General features: G+C 42.6%; 1 protein-coding gene across 9 annotated transcripts; it reads right to left on the bottom strand.

Annotated features, from left to right (window-relative positions):
- Window positions 1-12,185: 12,185 nt before the first annotated feature.
- Window positions 12,186-19,331, bottom strand: LOC148851575 (thioredoxin Y1, chloroplastic-like). 9 transcript variants are annotated; one of them, XR_016098950.1, is made up of 5 exons: window positions 18,763-19,331; window positions 13,517-13,605; window positions 13,056-13,237; window positions 12,528-12,639; window positions 12,186-12,437 (listed from the first exon to the last, which is right to left on the bottom strand). XR_016098950.1 is itself a non-coding variant. In XM_088943409.1 (5 exons), the coding sequence occupies exons 1-4, from the start codon at window positions 19,084-19,086 to the stop codon at window positions 12,574-12,576; spliced, it is 657 nt and encodes a 218-aa protein (XP_088799535.1). In that variant the 5' UTR covers window positions 19,087-19,331; the 3' UTR covers window positions 12,186-12,437; window positions 12,566-12,573. The 9 variants fall into 9 exon arrangements, 6 of the variants coding, with proteins under 6 accessions (XP_088799535.1, XP_088799536.1, XP_088799534.1 ...); XR_016098951.1 differs by having other exon boundaries at window positions 12,566-12,639; window positions 12,777-13,237; XR_016098952.1 differs by having other exon boundaries at window positions 12,186-12,442; window positions 12,566-12,639; window positions 12,777-13,237.
- Window positions 19,332-19,408: the final 77 nt, after the last annotated feature.

A 19,408-nucleotide genomic window follows, 5' to 3' on the forward strand; every position in this document is an offset into this window, starting at 1 on the left:
CCAGGTGTCCGTCGCAGAGTCCTTCATGAGTGTCGTGAAGTACGAGCTCGACTTCGGCAGGTCACAAGCAACGCTGGTAGGGGAACGTGTAGGACCGTCGGTACAACCGTTTGTCTATTATGACGTATTTGGCTGCCTGGCGCTGTACCCTCTTAGCTACATTACGATCCTAGGGAGGGTTCCATCTAGCAAGAAGCTCGTGAGTGGGTCGATCCATCTCGGCTCTGCTTCAAGGATGGGAGTAGCCTCCTCTGCCCCACCGAGAATGCTAGGCCGAGGTAAGTCCTCTACGTACACGGTTCTAATGGTGTTGTGACTCATGCTGGCTAATCCGGACAGGGCGTCGGCCTTAGTGTTTTCTGACCTCGGGATTTGCCTGATGAAGTGTGACTGGAAGTTGAGTAGAGCCTCCTTTACTTTCGCCAAGTATGCGATCATAGAGAGCTTGCATGCTTCGTATTCGCCCGTAACCTGGTTGACCACGAGCTGGGAATCACTGCAAATAACTATGTGCTTTGCTCTTACCTTTTGCGCTAGGTTCAGCCCCGCTATCAGTGCCTCATACTCTGCTTCATTGTTGGATGCCGCGAACTCAAAGCGTAGTGCCTATTCCAATCGTGCCACCCGGGCCACATAGGACTATTCCAACCCCACTCCTGCTAGTTCAAGGAGCTGTCTACGTGAAGAATCTAGGGCTCCTCATCCCAGTTCGCGCTTGGCCTAACCAGGAGGGATGCCACACTGGCTGCTACTTCATGGGGTTCGAACTCTATTGGCTTGGGAGCTCTGGGTTCACCCGAACTGGGGATCTCGGCCTCAACCGGCCCAGGGGCTTCGAGGCTGAATGTGCACTCGGCGATAAAATCTGCTAAGGCTTGGGCCTTAATGGCAGTTCGTGGCTTGTACTAGAGGTCGTACTCGTTGAGCTCGATGGCCCACTTCGTCAGCCGACCGGAAACCTTGGGCTTGAGTAAGACTTGTCTCAGAGGTTTGTCAGTCAAGATGACGACAATGTGAGCCTGGAAATATGGGCGGAGTTTCCCAGCTGCAATTACCAGTGTGTATGCTAGCTTTTCTATCTACGGGTATCTCGTCTCTGCTCCCTGCAGAATTTTACTAACATAATAGATGGGCCGCTTGACCCGATCTACTTCTTTTATTAGTACTGAACTGACCACCTCGTCGCTCGCCGAGAGGTACAGTTCTAAGACCTCGCCCTCCTCGGGCCTGGCTAAGGTTGGCACAGTGGCGAGGTAGCTCTTTAGTTCATCAAACGCGAGATGGCAGTCTCGGGTCCATTCGAACCCTTTGCCTTTGATCGCCTTAAAGAAAGGGAGACAGCGGTCTGCCGATTTGGACATGAAGCAGCTGAGGGCGGCTATGCGGCCGTTTAGCCTCTGGGCCTCTTTTACTTTTCGGGGTGGTCTCATATCTAGGATGGCCTTTATCTTGTCCGGGTTGGCCTCGATACCGCGCCGGTTGACAATGTACCCTAGGAACTTACCCGAGGTGGCACCGAAGACACATTTGTTGGGGTTCAGTTTCATGCTAAATTGATGCAGAATTTGGAAGACAAAATCTAAGTCTTGTATTAATTTCTGTGAGAACTGCGTCTTGACGACCATGTCGTCTACATAACATTCTATTTGTGTGCCAATTAAGGGCTAAAAAAGCTTATTTACAAGTCTTTGGAAGGTTGCCTCAGCATTCTTTAGTCCGAAGGGCATGACCTTGTAGCAGTACAGGCCAAACTCGGTTATGAAGTTGGTTTTTTCCTCATCGGACTGGTCCATCCTGATTTGGTTATAGCCTGAGTAGGCGTCCAAGAAGCTTAGCAGCTCATGTCCCGAGGTCGCGTCCACTAGGTGGTCAATTCGGGGGAGGGGGAAGCAGTCTTTTGGGCAAGCTCGGTTCAGGTCGATGTAGTCGATGCACATGCGCCACTTGTCGTTTGCCTTTTTCACCAGCACTGGGTTGGCTACCCAGCTCGGGTAATGAACTTCCCTTATGAAGTCCGCTGCGAGGAGCTTTTCGACCTCCTCGTCGACCGCCCTCCAGCGCTCCGGGGCTAAGTTGCGTTTCTTCTATCTAATGGGTCTGACTACAGGGTCAGTGTTAATTTTGTGAGTTATAAGGTCAGGGTCAATACCGGGCATATCGGCCGCAGAACATGCAAAAATATCTAAATTTTGAAGTAAAAAATTCACCAGTTTGGTTTGTAGAGGCTCTTTGACGGAAGCACTGGTCTGTAGCGTTCGAGCTGGATATGTAGCCGAGGTCAAGATCGCAACCGTTTCCTCAGTGGGCGAAGCTCGTTCCTCGCCCTGCTCCGTAGGCCGCTCCAATTCGAGGTCGTCGGCTGCCTTGGTTTTTCCCTTCAGGGCGGCAACATAACACTTGCGGGACTTAAGCTGGTCGTCCCGCGCTACCCCCACACCGAACTCCGTGGGAAACTTCATTGCCAGATAGTAGGTGGAGACCACTGCCCGCAGAATATGCGTAATTGGCCGCCCTATTATGGCATTGCATGGGGAGGGGGTCGCGACCACCAGGAAATCGTGGTTGAGTCTGACCGCGCAAGGCCATGTGCCGACTTCCACAGGTACTGTTATCTTTCTGAGGGGCCTGACTTCCTCTCCGCTGAAGCCCACCAGAGGAGTGTTTACAGGCTTCAACTCGCTTCTTTGCAACTGTAGCTGGTCAAACGCCGACTTGAAGAGGATGTTCGCCAAACTACCTGAGTCCACAAGTACGCACCAGACTTCGAAGTCGCTGATCCTTAGTTTTATGACGAGCGCGTCATCGTGGGGATAGTGGACACCTCATGCGTCGTCTTCTGTGAAAAAGATCGGTTCTTCAGTCTTCGGCCTCTTGGGAGGATTCTGTTCTTCTCGGGCTACCTCGCGAACTGATGTCCGTGCTGCTACCGAAGTGCACCCTGCTACCACCGAACCTCCCACTATCACATGGATGGTTCCCCGAACTGGCCTCTCTTCTAGAGGCGGTCGTTGCAAGGCTTCGGCCGGTCTACTGCTGGATTCAGGGGCATCCTTTCCGTGCTCCCCTTCCCGACCTGCCTTATTATTATTATCATTATGTTGTCCAAAATTTTTCAAGTATCCGCGACGGATGAGTCCCTCTATCTTGTCCCGGAGATTATTACACTGTTCGGTACTATGACCGTGATCTCTATGAAAACTACAGTAGAGATTTTTATTTCTCTCGTTTAGATTACTCTTTAGGCGAGGTGGCCACTTTACGTAGGGGGCATCCTTGATCGTCATCAAGATCTCGATCCGCCATGTGTTTAACGCCGTGTAATCCGTCCAAACTGCTAAGGGAGCTCGGGATGGTTGGCTTGGCTTCGCCTCTCGGGCCTAGTTTCTTTTGTCGCTTGGGTTGGAGGGCTCACCTTCCCTTTTTCTTTTTCGACCCCGCCTTCGGTTCTTTGGTTGATTTCTTCCTCTGTTCTCATGAACTTGTCTGCGAGCTTGAGGAAATTGGCCATGGCCACGGGCCGGCTAGCCACCATGTGCCATTTGAACTCCTTGTGCATTACCCCTCTCTTCGCCGCCGCGAGCTGTACCGCGGGGTCTAATCGCGGTATCTGCAAGCATGCTTCATTGAACCGCTTGATGTAGCCCCGGATGGATTCTCCTTCCCTCTGGACTACCCCAAAGATGCTTTCCTTGGTTCTAGGGCACCGCTTGCTGGTAACGAAGTGTGCGATAAAGACCTACACGAACTTGGCCCAGCTTCTTATTGACCTGGGGGCTAGGTTCCTGTACCAGGTGCGAGCCACCCCCTTGAAGGTGGTGGTGAAGGCCACACACATGCATGATTCACTGGCCCTAGCGAGGTGCATTTGGGACTGGAAAGCATCGACGTGGTTGTTGGGGTCAAAGGACCCATCATACTTGTCTAAAGGTGGGAGCTTGAAGTCTTTGGGCATGGGGACCGCCAGGAGTTCTGATGCGAGGGGGGAAGGAACTAAGAGAATTGGGGCAGATTTTACCTCATCCGAGTTTGTCTCTTCCTTAACTCTGAGCTCGGGCAGGACACGGGTGGCAGTTCGGCGACTTCGTTGGCACCTTTGTTATTGAGCGGGCCTGGTACTGGCACTGCTGGCCTTTGTGTTGCCAAGCTCGATGGGCCCGGAATGTTGGTCTGTTGCTAGGGCGCTGAACCGGTTCTCCGTGAGCGGGAACTCAGGCTTGGAGCGCCGAGGTGCTAACTTTGTGGGCAAGGTTCCTGACCCACCTGCGAGTTGCGAGGCGGGGGTAATTTTTCTTTCCTTTCGGCCTGGGGATGAGGCCTGGCTATTAGGGGCGTTCTGGAGTTGGGAAGCTTCTCCTCGGTGAGGGCATCCACCCTGAGGGGAGGGCTTAACTGGCTTCGGAACAGGGTGCCGAGGTGGAAGTAGTGACTGGTTCAGGGGTAGCTGAGGGAACTGCTGCTGATAATGGTGTTGAGAGAGGTGATGTAGTACCTAGTGCTGCTGGAGTTGATGCTGCTAGAATTGTTGCATTTGGGCTTGCATTGCTCGCATGCATTGCATTAGGTCGTCCAGCTGGTTCTGGTGGGTCACCAGTGGGACAGCAGTTGGTTCAGCGAAGGTTGGTTCGATAGAGAGTGGAAGAGGGACGTTCAAGGCAGGAAGGTTCAAGGGCGCCACTGCTTGTGGCACATTCAAGCTAGAGATCCCATCTACTAAAAGGGGGATGGGAACTGCCCGATGCACACCACGAGAACTTGGAGTTGTTCCCCGGTGGTGTTCGTTTCTGTGCCACGTCCGACATTGCTGGAAGAAGCCATGGGTGTTGGAGTTTTTTAGAAGAAGAGGAGGTTAAGAGAGTTTTAGAGGGAGGCTTTTAGAAGCATTTCCCACAGACGACTCCAATTGATGCTGCACAATCCGGCTGGTCCTAGCTGTCAACGACCTTGCCTTTGACTGGAGCAACGGGGAGCTTGAAACGGAGAAGATGAGGGAACTCTGGGGGGAACCTGGTGAGATTGCTCCGAAGCTTAAGTTAGTATTCTCTCAAAGACAAGATAAAACCAAATGGCGCAAAGTTTGCATACCTTGTTGTTGGCGGTAGGGGGCCTTTTATAACCACTTCGCGCACTCACTCCGAGGCTTCTATCAGGTCGGGTATGATTACTTATGTGCTTCTGCTAGTTCGGGTGTCATCCCTTCTGCTGGGACAGAACTGCTACTGCCCCTTGTCGGAGCCGTCTCTATAACTGGAGATGGCGGTGGCAGGTGGCAGTGGTAGGTGGCCGTTTGAAGTGCGGCTGTCAAGCGTCAGATCCCAAGTCAGTCAGGTGCGCCGCCCCTGGATACGAACTTCCTCGGTGTCAGGCATGGTACAGTTGTTCAGTTTGGCATCCTAGAGGCGAAGTGCTGGAGTGGTGAGCGAGCTGAAGTCTTAAGTTCGGAAGTGTGTCTCGAACTTCCATAGGGCAGGCTAGTTCGGAGAGGTGTGTCCCAAACTGCCATAGGGCAGACCAGGTCGGAGAGGTGTGTCCCGAACTGCCATAGGGCAGGCCAGTTCGGGCTACTGCCTCTTGGGTTTGGCTCAGGGCCTAAGGGAGAGTTTGGGCTCCTAGTTGGGAGTTTGGACTACTGGTAGGGAGTTCGGACCGCTGGTTCCTCCCTTTGGTGCTCGCGCCTTAGGCGTGCTGTTGTGCCGAGCTGTTGCCTTTGCCACGTGTTGCGTAATTACGAGGTCGGGCCAAATCTTCCTTCATCAATTTGCATGACAGCTGATACCTGACTCTACAATAATATCCATGTCAAACTTATATCGACAAACAAAGATACTAGATGAAGATCTAATTATTTCAAGACCAAGAAAACAACGCAAGGGTCTAAGATCCTTGAGACGAAAACACTCGTCAATGAAGGATTTGAGGGCCTGAGTGCATAGAGGATCATTAGCAATTATTAGTAAGTTGTCGACGAAAACCAATATGACAATATAAGACTCTCCTTGGGTGGAGGTGAATAGAAAATAATCGATAATTGGTTGCTGAAAACCAATGCTTTTGAGGGCAAAAGAGAACTTCTTAAACCATATAAGGATTTATGTAGTCGATAAACCTTATTTTTGTCTTGCTTTGAAAAGCTGGGAGGAATGCTCGTATAAATTTCTTCAACTAAGTCTCCATGTAAAAAGGCATTATTAATGTCGAGCTGATGTAATTCCTGATCCTGAATGGCTGCCAAAGAAAGAATACAACAGAGCGTTATCAATTTTGCAATGAGAGCATAGGTGTCATGATAATCATACCCTTCAATTTGGGAGTACCCTTTTGCCACAAGACGTGCCTTATATTACTCAATTGTGCCATTGGCCTTATACTTGAGTTTGTATACCCATTTGGAACCTATGGGTCTTTTACCTAGTAGAAGATCAACAATGGACCAAGTGTGATTGCGCTCCAAAGCGGAAATTTCATCTTGCATGGCTTGACACTAATTTGGGTCCCATAATGCTTTAGAGTAGGATTTTAGTTCTATGGACCCACAAATCTGATTTGTAGATGGGCCGATGGGCTAGTGGGTCCATGGCAAATGTAGTCATGAAGATGAATTGATGACCTTTTAACACGTTGGGGCCATATAAGGGCATGAGATTCAGTAGTTGTGTGTTCGTTGAGAATGTGCTCGGTATGGAGTGGGATAGTGAGCCTAATAGTAATAGGATTTGGTGATTCAATGACATTGGGTTTAGTGACAACCGAGCTATTGGGTTGTGTTACCATATCAAGCCCATCATCAGGTTGCGATAATGGAATAACAACATTGTTGGGCTGAGGCCTTTCATCATTTTAGGTCTTAGGTGGGATATATAAGAAAGGGAACACATCTTCATAAAAGGTTATATCCCGGGATGTGAACACCTCCTTGGTGTCTAGACTGTAGATGTGATATCTCTTTTGAGCATGTAGATATCAAATGAACAAGCAATGATCAGCCCGAACAGCAAATTTATCACCTAAAAGCGGTCAATGTTGGGCATGACATAAACACCCAAATGTGTGAAAATGCTCTTATGTAGGGGGTTTTCCAAAAAGCATTTCATATGGTGTTTTTCCTTGCAAAGGAGTAGAGAGGGAAGATAATTAATTGTGTATGCAATAGTAAGCACACACTCTCCCTAGAAACTTGTAGGTAGGCTTGCATGAAACCATAGAGCTTGAGACCTCAAGGAGATGTTGGTTCTTTCTCTCAGTGATTCCATTCTGTTGAGGGGAGTCAACACAAGATGTTTGGTGAATTATTCTATGTTCTGAGAAGAAAATCTACATGGGTCCAGACATAAATTCTTTGCCATTGTTTGAATGAACCACCTTAATCTCTCCATTAAATTGTGTTCGAACCATGTGATAAAAGGATACAAGCAACTATTAAGTCTCAGATTTATTTTTCATGAGATAAAGTCGAGTACAACGGCTGAAGTCATCTACAATGGTCAAGAAATATCTTGCACCGGATAGAGACGAGCCATGGTATGTGCCCCAAATGTTACAATGGATGAGGGCAAAAGGAGCTATTACCCAAGATGAGCTAGTGGAATGGAATATGGCAATGTTTAGCATACTCACATGCATCACATTCATACTTTATTGGAGTAAAAAAAAAAATCATCACCAAGACTAAGAGAAAGCTGTTGTGGAGATGTGTGGCCTAATTTGTTATGCCACATTTGATAAGAACCTTCAGCACTGGATGTGAGAGCAAAGGATGGCGATTCGGGCTGAAGACAATAAACCACCACAAAGCATTCCTTGACCAAACAGAGTGTGAGAGGCTTGGTCCTGAATAATACAATCAATATCAAAGAAAACCACAAAACAATGCAACTGGGTTGTGAGTTTACTTATTGATAAAAGATTGTGGTGAAACCAGGTAACATATAAGACATCGGTAATGATTAAACTAGGTGCAACATTGGTTGACCCTTTGTGACTCGCAGATAAGACAGAGCCATCTAGTAAATGAACCAAGGGCTCAAGAGGCAATTGTTCAAAATGCATAAGTGAAGTCATGTCGGAGGTCATATGTTCGAACACTCCATATGTCAGAGGTCATATGTAGGAGTTGGCAATATTGTTATGATGTAAGATCGGAAATGGGGGATCCGAGCGGATATGATTGAACAAATGTAGAAGTGGAGTTGGGCCTTGTGTTCTTGTTAGTACAATTGTTCTTGCCTTTCTCCCATCGTTCAAGGTAGCCAACGAGCTCAAAACATTGATCTTTGGTATGGCATTGCCGTTTATACTTATAGTGATCACACTTGTACTTGGGACGAGAATTTCCATTATGAGAATAACTGTTATCAGACTTTGAGATGGAGGTGTGAAATGCTACAACATCTAGTATTGAGATATTCTTTTGACTAACCATGGCTTGGTGTTTCTCTTCTTGGACCATTAATGCATAGACATGGTTGATGCTCAAAGGTGGGTCAATTGCTAAAATACTAGATCGAACATAGTTGAAGGTCTCATTTATACCTGTCAAGAACTAGTGTGAATATATCCCTCTTGTGTTCAAAATGCATTTCCTTTGTTGCACCACATGAACAATTAGGAATGGAAGAAAGATTTGCTAATTTGTCCCAGATACCTTTGAGTCTAGTGAAATACGAGACTATAAACAAATCACCTTGATGAATGAGAGAAAGGTCTCATTTCAGTTGATAGACCCAAGGACCATTGCCTTGGGAAAACTATTCTTCAAGATCACACCAAATTTCTTGGGTAGAGTCTGCATAAGATACATTTTCATGTAACTCACAAGCAAAAGAGTTGAAAATCCAAGGCACCCATAGAATTGCATTTCGGCCATGATTGTTCTTCAATAGAACCTGCAATTGATTGTTGAAGAGAGCCATCAACGAATCCATACTTGTTCTTGGCTCTCAAGGCATTTTGCATAGCTTGTTCCCAAGTGGAATAGTTTTCTCCTGTAAGGGGACATGACACCAATATGGCTCCTGGGTTGTCAAAAGGATGAAGAAAATAGGGTGAGGTTGGATCTTGGTCTGCCATGGCAAAATACAAGGAGTGGATCATTACTCTGTTCTTGTGTTTTTGAATAAGGTTCAAGAAAACAGAGATCCATTTTTTCTATTCTTGAACAAATGATCACTAGAACTAAGTAGATTTCAAGAAAGATCAGTGATCAAGGAACGAGAAAGAGTAAGTCGAAGGAAAACAATGATCGGCACACTAACAAAAGCATAGTTTGTCATGGCTCTGATACCATGACAAATGAATCTAAGGTGGAAATGAAAGAATGAATCGTATTATTTCTTTAGTCTTGACACCTATTTATAGATACAGAATTTGTTATCCACATCAGCAAGGTCGGTTATAACCGTACTGTTAGACAGTGTATGCCCTTAGCTCCAATCAGGGTGATGTACATTATGACATTTAATGTAAATGAATAAAGTACATATTTGATTCATGTTATTATGGTGTGTTTCTCTGTAATACCCTTAAACTAGACACATATGAGACTCGTGTTAGTTTAGAATCTTCACAGTCATTGGATAGATCTATGGAGATTTATCCTCCAAGGCTGACACTGATGTGCCGCCAAATTGGTTAGGGTGGCTTGTCTCAACTGCTAGGGTGAGACCTGAGGTACATGCAGTGTGGATTTTCTTAAAACCTTGAACCGGACCAGAATTTCAATATTGCCCTGGACCTTGGAGATTGATGGGCAAAATTGGAATGTTACACTTGACCCCTATACTCGATTATGATACTACACTAGGTGTTGGATTGGGCTGTCTTTGATATGCCAACCAGTGAGATCTTTAGAGGGGGTCAAAACCTGTGTATGCTGGGACAGTTTGAGAATTCATCTGAGTGGGTGATCATAGTGACAGGATCAGTCCATTTGTTGGACAAAGTGAATGATCAGGGATGCACTCTCTCTGATGGAAACCAAATCTGCTGGCAACCGATTTCAATCATTGAAATTTGTTTTGCAAAATATATTTATATATAAAGATATACATATATATTACGGTTTCAAAATGTTTGCAAAAGGTTTTAATTCCCGGGATCCATGTAAGTAAAGAGTGCAGCACTGTTCCTTGCAGCCGAGGGAGATGTCATCTCTTGTCGGGCAGTGTTTGATCATTATGGGCTAAGATGTTAAGTGCAAGACCATTGAGGGTAATACTTGATGAACTAATATTGCATTTGCCCACAATCCTTGGGTTTTTATAAGGTGGCTTGACTCAGGGACCACTTAGTGTAAGTGTTGGGCCCATTAAGAGCCCATGGTGATGGGCTCAGAGGTTCATTATCTTTTACAGTGAATTCGGCCAGGCCTTGTAACAGAGGCTAGGTTGAACCCATGTGGCTGATGTGTAGATCAATGTTTGGGTCCCACGCCATACAAGGATACTCAACTGGGCAACAATTTGGAGGTTGAATGAGCACATGCACTTAATGGGCCTAAAGCCCAAATCGAACTGGTTTAATTTGATTAATTAAAGAGGGGCATTTCTGGGAATTAGATCAACAGATAGGATAGAGAGTTATCCCTATCCACTCAGAGAGTCTAGATCCAAATAAAGATTTGGATTAGGAAACTCCTAATAAGATTAGGAGGGCTGATCTTTTTCTATAGATAAAATAAGGGTCTATCCTTATCTCTTAAAGAGAGTATAGATCCAAATAAGATTTGGATTAGGAAACTCGTAATAGGATTAGGAGGAACTCTCTTTAAGGGTATAAATAGAGGGGGAGGGTGAACTCCAATTCACCCAAGTTGATTACAGATTCAAGAGAGAAGACAACTCTAGTGAAACTGACACCATCTTATGCTCTTGCCTCCCTCTATTGCTGCTGCCATTGTCAGTTCGTTCTCCACCAGTATGAGTGATCAAGAAGCATTCTTGATATCAGTTTTTGGTGAAAAACTGATAAGAAGTCATGCTCACTCACCCTTCATCGAATTCTTGTTAAAGAGTTTGGTTCTTGCTGAAGAACCACCTGCTGATTCTGCTCCACCCTACGCTGTGTCATCATCAATGGGAGCAGTCTTTGGCATTTTCCTTGGGCGTGAATACCTTCGTTGGGAGTTACTGTTATTCCGTATTAGGTATATCCCTCTCCTACCTTTTGGTTTCAGATCTGGTCCGGTTTAGGGTTCAAGATTGATCATTGAAAATACAGTTTTCTAAAACAATGAATGTGATTCACACATGGGAGAGAGAAATTTTTGAAATTTTGCCATACATATCTGTAAGGTTCGACTATCCATATGATGGATCTCTCATCTCTTCACATAAGTCATAGATAAATATAGTAGTTAACAATTTGGAATTGTAGGAAGATGAAAATCACAAGTCATCTGAACTCGTTGTAGCCTAGACTCGGTGGGTGGGACTTGCAGGACTCAAAATCCATTACTTAAGTTCAAAATTTCGATATGTATTAGACCATATTGGGGGCTTCCAGGGGTGTATCAGGGTTTAACCTGGCTTAGGGGGTAAGCAAGCCTTAAACCAAGCCCTATGAATAAGGTTTTAAAAAAAAACTGAGAAAAAAAAAAAAGAAGAGAAATAAGCTTAGGCTGACACACCCCTACCAACATACCAGCCGTATTGATATTTTGAACGTAGTTAGCAGTTTGTGGGGTCGACCTAGTTTGGGATTTCTCGTATAGATTACCTTGTATCTTACACAAAAAGTAATTGAGAGTGGAGAAAAAAGAGTGGGAGAGTGTGAGATGCAGAGGGAACTTGAGATGTATGGGGAGCTAGGATTTTGGTGAAAAGGCTGCAAACACTATAGTTGTAATTCCTACAGTTAGTGGATTTATTCTCCACTGACACCATGGGCGTAGGCTATAAGCCAAATCACATAAACCTCGTGTGCTTGTGTTGCTTTGTTTTACGTTTTCTTACTATTTTTTCAGTTTGTCAATTGTTTCCTTGTTGGTGGGTTTGTTAGAATCTTACCAATTTTCTCAACCTAGATAGTGGTCTACATTTTGGCTCATCCCCAGGTCAATAATTTTGTGGGTGACATTTGAATTTTTAGTAGGAACTATCGAAGCACAACCATATTAGATTGATTGTTCAACATTCATGCACGTTCACGGTACCATTCTTTGGTAACCAAATCCTGTAAATGGATGAAAAGAATGCAACAATGAGAACATCACAATACATAAAAGGAGAATAATAGTTTGGTTAAATTTTGATAGGAAATACAATGGCTCTGTACATTCTTATTGTCATCTAGAGCCATGCCAAACTTCTTATGTCCTTGATTAAATGCACTCAAAACATATGACCACGATTAGATTCATGAGTTTGTGAGGTTTAGTATGCAGAGGATCAGCTCCAAGACTCAGAATTCCTAATGCCCATTTCCATTCAAGTTCTCCATTTAACCTGGACTAGCAAATCAAAGCCTTAATTATGGCAAATGAAAAGAGAAATTTGTCATACTAAAAAATATGTTGTTTACGGAAAAGTCTTAACCTGAATCAAACGTAGAACACATTTTCAAGAAGGCTCACCATGTCAATTATTTCTTTACTTTCAGTGCATTCTCAATACGTTGGACAAGCTGATCTGGAGTCAAGGCACCTTCCTGAAAGTACAAAAACATAAATGTTGCCAAGAACTTAGAAGAAAATATAAAAAACAACACAGCAGAAGTCCGTAATTAAATGTGCACAACCAGTTGACTATTAGCCATACACACAGATCCACAAGGAGGAAACTCACAAGTTGATGGATAACAGCAACAAGAGCTTCAATACCAAAATGGTGAACCTTGGATGTATGATACAAAAATGTAACCTGTTGTATTCTCATTGGCCCCTACATTGGTTTCACCAAATGGGGACACATCACAGTGAATATATGACTGATTAAGGTATGGATTGCTTCTTTTTTGTACTAAGCTACCTGATTAAGCCTCAGATTCCACCTCAAAACTTTAAGTGCATGCACATAAAGCTTCTGGAAAACCAGGTCTTCATTGCAGGAAAAAGAAAAGCTTACTTACAAAACGATCACAAGGTTTTCCATCCCTAAAAATGATGAATGTAGGTAGTGCCTCAATTCCATATTGATCAGCAATGCTTGGGTACTTTTCTGTGTCAATTTTCACAACTTGGATCTTGTCTTTCAGCATTTCACTAACTTGATTGAGAACAGGAACCATGTACTGACAAGGGCCACACCTGCAAATGACAGACCGGGTTAATTTAACATCTATACCTAGAACATAAGACACCCAAACAAACCAATAGAATTTCACCCAAAAAAAACAATAGAAAATTTGCAACATCACTTAGCTCAAGGATCATCTACAAGAAAGCAAGAACTTGAGACATTAACTTCACAAAAAAAAGGGAAACTGAACAGTTTTAAGATTTCAACTAGGATAGTCAGTAACATGTTTTCATCCCAAGTGGAGCATGTGCATGATATTGAATGCTTCAATAAACTGAAAGGCTTACCATGTTGCATAGAAGTCAACCAATACAGGTTTGTCACAATTTGAGAGCAAGCCATCCAAGGAGGAAAATGTTTGTTTCCTTGCTTCAACCTACAGAAATTTGCAAAAGAAAGAACTCCAACTTTTCAGCTTGACAGCTTAGCTATATTTTTAGACCAAATGTAAAAGGTAGAAAGGAAGATTTTGTAAAAGGAAATGTATCCGACTATAATCTTGCATTTATTTTGCCCCATGTCTGCACATTTATCAGACTCAGATATACATTGGATAGTTGGACCATCCAGACTGTGAAACGGAAGCCAAAACAGTTCTTTGGATGCATCATTCCTAGATATATTAACTTGGCCAATGGCTTCTGTAACTAAATGTTTAGGTTGGTGTTATAATTTATATATATATATATATATACTACTTTAAGCTTATTCTGGTGTAAAATAGATTTAAAAGATAATCTGGAACCCTTTACTTTTTTTTATAATTTTTCATTCTTCACAATTTTTTTTCAGACAGTTAAGTGGTTGAACTGGAGGTCAGATCATTTGACCTGTGACCCAGTGGCCAAATGTTTTTCTGTCCAGGCTGAGTCTGACAATATTACATATATGTGAATGATGAAAATTTTCAACTCTTTCCTGAAATGTATGATGTTCGCAAAAGAAACTAGGAAGAAAATTATGAAGATTTCCAACAGGAGCACTCAAAGAAAGATACAACAAAAAGGTCATTCAATTAAAATGGACCCTACAATTCATAAAATACAAGTGGATTACCGCCCACCAGCTCAGCAACATAGTCAACAGTTGCCAAAACTTGGTAAGTGCTAATTGAAGTTGGTATCTAAGGTGTTGGTTTTGCTCCATATTGTACAGGTGGCCCGTGGTGTGGTGGCTGGCTGCTAATGGAAGTTTGCATGAAACACTTCAAGTCTCATGATTTTACTCCTTGACAAGGACAAAAATGCTGCAATTAGATGTGTGATTGTCTTATTTGGGAGGTTAGGTTATTGTAGAAGCTTTCAGGGTTCTTTATGCCATGGTTGATTCACTTGTGTTCCTCTATATGTTGTCATTCTCCTTGTTTCCCTAACCATAAAAATCCTACTTATTTGCCGGCATCTTTGTACAAAGAAAACAAGGCAAACCCAACTACTTAGATTCTCAACAATGATATCTATATATGGCTTTCCCAGTATCAGAGATCCTAAAATTCAAATCAGGATGAAAGATGGACAAATAAAACAATTAAAATTAAGAAAAGTCATAATTACTGACCAAAGGCCAATAGAACCATGTCAGAGTGGTAACTGCTAATCATCTTTGAATATGGGTTTATAACATTTGATATGCTAAATTACCATATACCATGATATCACACCTAACACCATATATATTTTCCATAACCAAGGACTTCTTCAAAACATTATCTTTTTTCACCCACATCTTCCTTTTGACTCATATTATGAGGCTGATGGTTGTAAATAAATTAATATTAATCCTTTTTATTCCTTACAAGCTAAGTTGGAAAAACTTTCATTTATTAAAAATTAGCAAAGTTGGAGTTCTATTGTTACCATATAATCTCTTAATATTTTCTAATTCAATGTATTATTCTGTCTCCTCCCCTCCATGTCTTTTTTTTATCAGTAACAAAAAACTTTATTAATGACGTGAAGATTTGTGAAACTTTAGATACAATAGGGGGAGGTAAAACGTCTTAACTCCCCTTCAACAGAATACAATGAAAGAAAGTTAAAAATTAGCCCAAAAGATAAACTCCCTATTCACCACTTGCTTGGCCAGCCCATCTGCAAATGAGTTAGCAGTTCTCTTCACCCAACTGTATTGTATCTCAATGTCCCTACACAGCCAAATGAATTTTTTCTTTTCATTGTTATAGTCCATAAACCACTGTCCTCTTCCTTCAGCCAACTAATCACCACCTTCGAGTCACCTTCTAGGACCAAATGTCTAATATTTAGTTCCCTTACTCTTTGGATTCCTTCCAGAGCTACAAGGATCTCAGCCCTAAAAGAGTCTCCTTCTCCAATAGGGAATGAGAACAAAGCAATAACAATCCCTTCCTCATTCCTAAATACTCCCCCAATCCCAGAAGGCCCTGGATTCCTTAAACTACTGCCATCAGAATTCAGTTTTATAAATCCAAAGGGAGGAGGGGACCAAGAGGGACTAAGAATCCTCTTACACTGAACAAAGGTAGCTATCTCTTTCCAATTTCTTAACAAGTTAGCCACAGGAAAATCTGAGAACAGCTCCATAGATTTTACCCAGTGGGCAACCCTTAAAAGTATTAGACCTAATAGGTCTTCTAGGGTTCTTTCCTTGTCTGAAAAAATTCGTGAGTTTCTTTCTTCTCACAAGGACCAACACACAGCTGCCCTAATGCTCCTCCACATAATCTTCCCTCTCTTCTTACGCCATTTGAAAAACGAAGGAGAGAACAAACTTTGGACACTCTCGGGGGGATTCCAAGAACACCCAAAGAGGGAGAGAGCCCACTCCCACACAGTTTTAGTAACCTTACAAGAAACCATAAGGTGGTAACCAGTTTCCCCATCAGCTTTACAGAGTGTACACCTATTAGGAAGTCAATAAGAATTGGGTCTCTTCTTCTAAAGTAAGTCATTTGTGTTAAATCTTTCCAAGAAAATTTCCCAACAAAAACTACCAACCTGAGGAGGAATGGGCTTGCTCCAAATTTCTTTAACCGAAAAGGATAACCCGATAGGGGCAAGAGGCTGAGTTAAGGTTTCAAAAAACGAAATACAAGAGGAAGTACCTAAGGTGGAAGGGGTCCAAAATCTAAATCTAGTGTCCTCTTTATTAGGATCCAAGAAAACATTCTCAAGGATGGCTAACAAAGATAAAATGTTGTCCAAGTCAGTATCCCTGATTGCCCTTCTTAGGCCTAGGTTCCACCCAAAACTATAAGTGGAGTTTGAAGGACCTAAGAAAGAAGAAATAGGTTCATTTTTCAAGTCTGATAGAGCATACAAGGAGGGAAACTGGTCTTTCAGAGGTGAATCCCCTATCCAAAGTTGTTCCCAGAATTTTATTCGATTACCAAAGTTAAGACCATACCTTATCCAAGGGGAGAAAGCTGGAAGTAGATCATGAATGGATTTCTAAGGAGAAGCAGCTGTAGCCCTTGCCACAATTCCAAGATCCCAACCGTTGTCTTCTAGCCCATGTACGCTAGCCACAATCTTTGTACACAATTTATCTCTTTCCACTGTAAACCTCAACAACCATTTCCCCAACAAAGCCATATTCCTTTTATTAATGTTTCCAATCCCAAGGCCTCCTAGCTTTTTACATCTAATTACCACCTCCCAACTCACCCTATGATTTCTCTTCTCCTCTCTAGGCTCCTATAGAAAATCCCTCATTAATTATTCAAAAAAGTTGGAAAACTTAGTGGGGATCTTAAACACTGACAGAAAGTAAACAGGTAGGTTAGCTAGGGTAGACCTAATTAGAGTGACTCTCCCCCCTAAGGAAAGATAAATTTTTCCTCCAAGACACAAGCCTCTTCTCAAATCTCTCCACTACCGGGTTCCAGAAACTTCCATTCTTAGGATTATTTCCTAAGGGGAGGCCCAAGTACGTCAAAGGCCAATCCGAGATTGCACAACCTAACACACCTGCATATTCACTTAGTTCCCTCTCCTTCCCTTCATGTCATTGTGGTTCTCACCTTCCTTTACATAGTTTCTTACATTTTTTTGGCAGTTTTTGACCACAATGTCTATACAAATATGACTGTTGTTTCACATAAGATCATGATTTTGTAATGATGCATTGCCTACACCAAGCTAGAAATTATGTAATATTTTTTTCTTAAGAGTTAGGTGGATCCATTAAGCTTCCAAAATGTACAGTAATAATTTTTTTCAGGGAAAGAACACAACATGGTGATGATATTCTTTTCTTGAAAAGTAAACCATGCAATTGATTATGAATTGAAGGGAATAGTAAAGGCCCTAGTTGTGGTCATCCACTTGCCATATATTGAAGAAGAGACTTACAGAAAAAGTATTTAAAGAAGTTACACACTAATCAGATATAGTGTTTCAATATACTCCATTTTGGCTACAATTATGTTTGATGAATTGCCAAAGAAGGATATATAATTAACGGGTTCAACTATGATACCGGAAAAACTTTTTTTTGGCTTCATGGGGCTCCACAACAGGGGGTAGTCCCCCCATCCTCCATCCCCCATCCCCATCCCCTTAAGCCCTGAACCCCAGTGGCAATGGGATTTGATCCCAGGTCTCTGCTATAACAAGCCAGAGATCCTACCAACTAAGCCACCATCAGTTAGTAACCAATCAGGTGGTATTTATCAAAATTCACAGGAGGGTTTTGATTGTCAAATTTTTTCCGGTATCATGTCATTCCAACAGCATAGTTTTTCCCATAATTAACTCTTTTAATGTTTAACAAGAGAATATTATTAGAATTTTATTCAAGCTTCCTTTGGTAAAGTCGAGAATGAAACTGCAGTTCTCACTAAGAGCTTACGTAAAATTAACACTAACATGGTCAATGATAAGTAATTTTCTCTAAAGGCCGTCTACATGGGAGGTGATGTAAATTTAATTCTTTCAGTTATCTGGTCTGTCCTTTATGAATTGTACATTAAGAAATCCTAATGATTAGGGTTCTCAAATCAAGTCATGTATTTAGCTCCTATTCCTTCTAGTGGCCAGGAATGCAACAATGTCATAAATAAACCACGAATTACTCTGAAGTTTATCATTTTCAACCTACATGCACGTTGCTTGAAATTTAATTATATTAAACACCTTGGAATTTCTGCAACCAAATTTTTGAACCAAGAAGTCAGTAACTTTGAGAGAACATACCCTCCAAACTGGAAACTACCATCTTGTTTAATCCTCAAAGTTGCAAATGAAATATCACAAATATATGAAAGTGTTTAAACATTAAACCATACACAAAATTATCCCAAATTTGACATTCATAATTTAGTGAGCAAAATAGTTAAATAGATAGTAGAGTAAAAACAAAGCATAATACTAACTCCATCCCATAACTGAAGAATTAATTACCCTGATAAATGGATAAAGAATAGCACAATTAGAGAAAGAAATACCAAATGAAACAATAGTACAATCTAAGATCAATGCTTGTAAAACATGTCTGCTCCCTAGACCCTCCTCACGCAAAATAAGAAGCACAGAAAAAGAGATAATACACACACCCGAGGAAGGATTTGACGCTGAAGAGGAGAAAAAATCCTCCTCCTTCCCGTTTGAAGATGCCGAAACTGCGGTGGAAATCCAAGAGGGGTTGAAGCTGAAAGCTTCGAAGGAACGAAACGGATCGAAGACTCCAATTTCAACGAACCAACAGTAGCAGATGATACTGAAATAGCCATTGGGCTTTTCTCGAGCTCCTCCGATATTCCCAACAATAAACAGAAAAATCTTATACTCCCAACGCAAAGAAATAACGAGGTCCCGCGTGAAGAACAGAAGAAGCGAAGAAAACGACTATCCGCAAGTTCTCTATAAAAAGTTTTCATTCGTGGATGCTAATACGAAGAGCCATGCTCGTGGAAGCTTTGCGTAAGGCCAAGTTATTGCTAACTTACGCACCATGTGTAGGTTAAGATTACAAAGCAAATATCCCCACAGTATAAGGTCTACAATGTAGATAGTGACAAAAAATTCAAAAGGAAGAAAATATCTGGGTCAGAGGCCAACCCGATCTTCTGTCCTGTTGTACCCTCTGGGTTCTCTTTCCAGGGACAGAAAGAAAGTTAAGCAACCAAATGAACCAATGGATCTTCAGTTGTGGGACCCTTCATATTCAGATAATGCTTTGGAGTTTGGACTAGACTACTA

The sequence above is a fragment of the Nelumbo lutea genome, chromosome 5 (genome assembly GCF_056320005.1).
Source record: "Nelumbo lutea isolate HS-2025 chromosome 5, American lotus-T2T, whole genome shotgun sequence".
Taxonomy (NCBI): domain Eukaryota; kingdom Viridiplantae; phylum Streptophyta; class Magnoliopsida; order Proteales; family Nelumbonaceae; genus Nelumbo; species Nelumbo lutea.